Source organism: Festucalex cinctus, chromosome 1 (genome assembly GCF_051991245.1).
Source record: "Festucalex cinctus isolate MCC-2025b chromosome 1, RoL_Fcin_1.0, whole genome shotgun sequence".
Taxonomy (NCBI): Eukaryota; Metazoa; Chordata; class Actinopteri; order Syngnathiformes; family Syngnathidae; genus Festucalex; species Festucalex cinctus.
The window spans coordinates 25,113,266-25,119,369 of record NC_135411.1 but is presented as its reverse complement, the minus strand read 5'-3'; the positions used below and the strand labels follow the sequence as shown (position 1 = coordinate 25,119,369).

Here is a 6,104-nt window from a genome sequence, read left to right as displayed (position 1 = left end):
AATTAAAAAGTAGCGATGCTTCGGTTGAACGTTTTGGAAAATGAGGAGGAAAGAAACAGCTGTTTTCAATGCATGAAAGCTAGTCGTGTTACTTTACATCTTCGAATTAATAGCAAAAAATAAAAATATAAACAATTGATTCCGTTTTTATTTTAGTAAAGTATAACAACACAAATGATGTCTCAGAGTGAGACCATAATTTATAAAACATCAGGAACACAAGTGTGATGAACAAATGTTCCGCCTCACTCGCCACACGGAGTTATTTTGCCAACGCATCCAGGAAACGTGCCCTGACAAAGTGTGGCTGAAATTTTCACCCTAATTTAATTTGAAGTAATAAATTAAGTTGGAGAAATAGTAACATATGGCGACACAGAGCTACGTTTCTTGCGTCTTATGCCAGCGGGCGAGTGTTGTGAGGAGGATTGTGGCGAGCAGGGTGAGCTCATTTGGGAGCAGATGTCATTGAATGCCACATTGGACGCAGCATCTTTTTATTTACCAATGGGAACAAACGAGACGCTGCATCGTTACAAGCTAGTTTGCCTACTGTCAAATTTAGTCGTATGATGTATTTTATTCTTAATTATTTGTAGTTACGTGTTAGTTTACGTTTCTTGACGCGTTTGCCTCAAGTAAGTACATTTGACGGCAAAGTTCTACTGAATCGCTGAATTTACTGCAAAGCATTATGGGTAACACCGGGCAGAAGCATTGTTTTAAATCTTGACCTGGCGCACTATTACAGGAATACTAGTCCTAACTCACCACAGTGTTGTAATTTAACTGTTGACTCCTTTGGTTTTTAAATGCTATTCCCAGAGTTTGAGTGCAGCTGCAAACCCTCAGCCCAAAGCGGATTTCCTCAAAGGAGAGCCACACAAGCGACACCCGGGGGTGACCCACCTCAAAACCCTACGCCTGCCGGATGAACTTCTGGTGGCCGCCCGCTCTATTATCCAGAGTAAGTTCCAGAATCATTTTTGCTACTATCACTTATTTGGACAAGGAAATTAGGGCTGGGTATCGATTCTAATTTCCTCAATCGATTCGATTTTTATTCACAAGGGTTCAGATTGATTCGATTTTTATTTTTCCTGATTCGATTCGATACGGTTCAATTCAATCGATATTAATTATCATCAATTATCATCAATTATCATCAATTCTTCTTAAAGATCAAGGTCATGTTTAAAAACTCCAGAAACAAATTCCAAATTAAATTTTGCGGAGTCAGTAATGGCTAAATAATTAAATAATTGTTATTTAATAAAGATTCTGAATGATCTTAAAGTGCAAAAAGTCAGGTCTTTTATTAATGTAAGAACAATAAATTTCAAGAAAACTGTAAGATACAAAAATAGCCTTTAAAATTCTATTTTCTTATGAATTTATGGGGAAAAAGAGATTTTAAAATAATCGATTTATGGTTTTATGAATCGATATCATGCTCAAAAAGGAAAATCAATTATTCATTTTTTTTTTTTTTTAAACCCAGCCCTAGTTGGTGTTCTTACAACTTAGCCAAACGTGGAATAATTGTTCTTGTACTTTAATGATTTTGCTGGATAAGGAATTGTTTTGGGTAACCTCGGTGATTTAGCTGCAGATGGAACCATTTTAGGTACCTTAATGTTAGGTCTGTTAGTTCATTGAGATAGGACTTGGCTAAGAAAGAGAGAACCCCCCCGCCCCTTTTTTTTTTTTAAACCTGAATCACTCGGTTGGATTAGGACACATTTTGGTTTCTTTTGGTTTAGTGGGCAATGATCCTTTTTTTGCTATCTTAATGACTTTGCTGGAGAAGGAACTATTTTACGTTGCTTTGTTACTTATTAGCCAGGCTAGAAAGTTGCAACCATCTTAGGTAGCCTACTTGAATGTCTTAACTGGACAAAAACAAAAAAAACAAAAAACATTTCTGGTACTGAATAGTTTAACTGGACAAGTAACCATCTTAGGTAACTTACTTAGACAAGGAACCAATTTTGTTAACTTAATGACTTAGCTAGATTATCGTAATGATTTTGCTAATTACTTTGATAGGCAAGGAACCATTTTAGGCACTTTATCAGGCTGACACCAGTGTCTTTCATTATTTAGGAAATTATTATACGATATAATTTCTTAGGGTCTCAAGTGACGCATCTTCCCGACCGCATTCGCAAGCTGACCAACTTCCTGTGGAGCAGGAAGCGATCTGTGGAGGATTCGGCAGTGAGGAAGAAGGCTGTGAGTCTGGAGAAGGAACTGTGGAAGAAGGCCATGGAGGAAGCAGGAGGTGGGTAACCATCTATGATATTAATATTTGCAAATATAAGAATATTCTTCATGTTTGTGTCTTGTTTTCGCATTGTAGATTTAGATGAGCAAACAGTGGCTGACCGTATCAAAAAGAAGGTGATGTCGGAGCTCCGGCGGACATTCTATCACTGGACCCCTTTGAAGTACTAAACGCTTCACCATTATATTCCTTTGCAGATACAAACCATGGATTTTTGTAATTTATCATTATTTACACAATTCAGCACGTGTAACATTTTTTAAGGTACGACGAAGAGCTCGGCGTGGTCTATATGGCGGCTAAGATGGCTGGAGGTTACGCCGCCGTGAGGAGGGCTCTCAATGAGGTCCATTAAAAATAGCTGTTGTAAGAAGTCAAAATTAATATTTAATGTTGTTTTTTTTGTTTTTTTTTTCACTTTCAGATAAAGAAACGTGATCCCAGCTTTGCTCCTCAGTCCCTCCTGGATTTTGGGTCAGGGCTGGGAACGGTTGCCTGGTAAGTGGGCTGAAGGGTGTTTTGACATGTCCAAACTGGATTCAGTTCTGTAGCGGATAGAACAATTAAATCAAAAACCCAACTAAGTCGTCTTTAAGTCATTCTTTTTTGGTGAAATTGTGCAGCGTGAACACAAAGTGATCCAAGTTTACTTTTTCAATAGCTCAAATCAAGGCCCCCCCTGATTAGACCTAAAGTGGACCAGAATGAGAAGCGGATCTTCTTTTTATTTAACTTAACTTAATTTCTTTTCAATTTCAGTTTGCTGTATTTTTTTTTTAGTGTTTTTTTTTTTTCAGTTAAAAACTGAATTCTGTTGTTTTAAAGTGAATTAAAAGCAAGCCAACAGAAAACAAGGACTCAATTAATTTAGCTTCCACATTGTGAGGTAACTCTGATCCAGTTCTCTTTCCGGTGTACTTGTAGTCAATGTAATGCAAATACAAGGCCAAGTGAACAGACACCACTTTAATGTAAAAGTTGCAATTAGGTTGGCAAAAACAAAATGTCAAACAGGTTAAATTAAAAAGAAAAAAATGACTCTAATCTTTTTAATTTAATCTTGCCAGTTAATTTGAATGTGGATCCACTTCAGTTCTGATTCAGGGTTTCAGCCAATACTGCAAAGTGAAATTGGACTACTTGATGTTCACATTGCACAAGGGCGCCTAACCACTCCCAAGATGTGTTGTGAACCAAATTGAGACTAACTCCTCGGACACTGCTTAGAAGCGTCGTCGTTAAGTGGGCTTAGTCCTGTGAAAGTGAATTTAAAAGCTAATCAAAACAAACGGGACTAAGTTCTTTTTGTATTCGCATTGCAAGTTCATTTGAAACTGGATCCTGTTCTCTTCTATTTTTCCTTCAGTTCAGTACAATGGCAAAGTAAAAATGTGACCATGTTGTGTCCACATTGCACAAGTTTGCTGAAATGCTCTAGGCTAGCTCTGACTTATTTTCAGGTGCCCCTAGTTCTCTTAAAAGTGGGGTTGAAAGTGAACCAAGAGAAAAGGGACTCAATTCTGGATGTGTTCACATTGTGCGTTCATTTGAAAATGGAACCTAATCATTTTCTGATCCAAATCTGTCATTGAATTCCGCAGGGCGTCCCATGCTTACTGGGCTGACACTCTGAATGAGCTGGTGTGCGTGGACATCTCTGGGCCCATGAACATTTTGGCAGAACGACTTCTTAAAGGTACAAGCTTGCTCACCCCACAAATTAAAATAATTATAATCAAAACTGCCATAAGATTTGGGTTTAGCTAATTGTAATTTTTTCCTGTGGTTGGGAAGCTGACGACGAACACGGTGAAGCGCACATCAAACATGTTTACTTCAGGCAGTTCCTCCCCGTATCCCCCAAGGTGAGTTCCAGTCCAGTTGGACATGGAACCATTTTAGGTACCTTTATGATTTAGCTGGACAAAGAACCATTTGTTGTACTTTCGTTATGTAGCTTAGTTGGGAAGCTTATTGGTAACTTTCATGAAATAGGGGAGAGACTTGTTTTAATACCTTAATTTCTTAAAATAGTAAGAAAACCATTTTGCTAACTTTCACAATGTTGCCAAGCTAGCGTATCATTTTGGTAGCTTCATGACATAGCCAAGTAATGGGAGATTTTAGGGAGATTTAGGTGCATTAGCCAGACAAGGAAGTAAGGAACCAGTTTCGGTACCATTGACTTAGCTGGACAAAGAACCCATTTTAGCCACTTTCATGACTTAGCTGGATGATTTTGGTTTCTAAATGACATAGCCAGTGAAGGAATTATTTTGGTACCTTTGTAACGTATTCATAACGTAGCCAAATGGAAAAATTTTGCACTTTTGTAACTTACATTAGCTAGCTAGCTACCTTTCATGACATAGCCAAGCAGTTAACAACTTTTGGTACCATAAGGGCTAGGCTTGGAAAAGAAAGCATTTTTGGCACCTTTATAACATAGCTGAATGAACTACTTTTGTTCTCTCAGGTGCAATTTGACTTGGTGGCATCTGCCTTCACGTTGTCGGAAATTCCCAGCGCAAAGGAGAGGGAAGAGGCGGTGATCACGCTGTGGAGAAAGACTGCCTCCTACCTGGTGTGTAGCGCTTAATATAGTAGACTAAATTAAAATGAGATACTAATGCCTGTTTTTTTGTTGAAGTTATTGGTGGAACACGGCACCAAAGAAGGCCATCAGATGTTAATGGAGGCCCGAGACACACTACTACAGAACAAAGACAAAATCGTATACGACACCAGGCCTGCTTCGGTGTTTGCGCCGGTATTTATTTTGATATTTTAGATTTATTGCTTAATTATAGATTATGATACATCTTACTTTTTTTAAATTTTTTTTAGTGTCCTCATGAAGCTACGTGTCCCAAACTTGCGCTAGCGTCCATCATCCCTTGTAACTTCCAGCAGATGTACATGCCGTTATATGGGGTATGGTACTTAAATGTTTATGTATAACCCATGCTAAGGTAGTAAGCATTCAACTGCTAACTTACAGCACAGTAGTTTTTACATTTTATACTGATTTCAGCATAACTGTCAGACGGAAAAGTTCAGCTACCTGATTATGACCCGAGAGCGGCGCCGGCCCTCAGAGGCAGACGCAGTGGTGGACTGGTCCAGGCTGATAGCGCCCCTACAGGCCAGGACGAGGCATGTGCACTGCCGTTTGTGTCGCCCTGACGGACACCTGGAACACGTGGTGGTGACCGCCAGCAAACATGGAAGGTGAGCTAGCCCCAGCTAAGGAGGTTGATGGCGAACAAAGTTTGTAGTTGAATTCTAATTTCCTTATCATGAGTCATAACAGCAGCAGCATTTTACCGATCAAGTCAGAGTGTTCCGCTGTTGTAAGAATTGATGTCATGCTAATGCCCTTAGCATAAGTTGTAAGTTAGCACTTGAATGCTAACTTCCTTAGTATGAGTACTATGGCAGTATATTACTGTTAATAAGTTAGCAGTTTTTATGCTAACCTCTGTAGCATTAATAGTGCTGAAATAAACATTCAGAGTCTTTCCTGAATATGCGATTTCATTTTTTCCCATTTAGAGACTTGTACCGCTGCGCCCGGAGCAGCGAATGGGGCGACCGAATTCCTATAGCCCGACACGACGACGACAACCAAAATGAAGAAGACAACAATGGAGAACCTACAACACACTAATATATTAATAAAATGTTGCTACGAGCTTCTAATTCCGTTAGTATTGCCTTATTTCTTCATCATATAACTCATAACTCAGCGAAGGAAGTTAGCCGCCCCCTTCAGCCCATGCTAAGCTAGCACTGAACCGCTAAATTAAAGCCCATA

The 6,104-nt window shown here is 39.1% G+C and overlaps 1 protein-coding gene across 1 annotated transcript; it reads left to right on the top strand.

The window, feature by feature from the left end:
* Positions 1–248: 248 nt before the first annotated feature.
* On the top strand, positions 249–5,989 carry mettl17 (methyltransferase like 17). Its single transcript, XM_077525339.1, has 13 exons — positions 249–442; positions 826–967; positions 2,135–2,284; positions 2,363–2,450; positions 2,552–2,633; positions 2,712–2,785; positions 3,889–3,983; positions 4,082–4,152; positions 4,764–4,871; positions 4,938–5,057; positions 5,135–5,221; positions 5,322–5,518; positions 5,843–5,989. The coding sequence occupies exons 1-13, from the start codon at positions 368–370 to the stop codon at positions 5,955–5,957; spliced, it is 1,404 nt and encodes a 467-aa protein (XP_077381465.1). The 5' UTR covers positions 249–367; the 3' UTR covers positions 5,958–5,989.
* Positions 5,990–6,104: the final 115 nt, after the last annotated feature.

Excerpts from the sequence above, each read along its gene's own strand:
- mettl17 (XM_077525339.1), top strand. The coding sequence starts at position 368 with ATGGCGACACAGAGCTACGTTTCTTGCGTCTTATGCCAGCGGGCGAGT. Across the intron at positions 2,634-2,711 it reads TGAGGAGGGCTCTCAATGAG|ATAAAGAAACGTGATCCCAG; the intron begins GTCCATTAAAAA and ends TTTCACTTTCAG. Across the intron at positions 4,872-4,937 it reads GAAAGACTGCCTCCTACCTG|TTATTGGTGGAACACGGCAC; the intron begins GTGTGTAGCGCT and ends TTTTTGTTGAAG.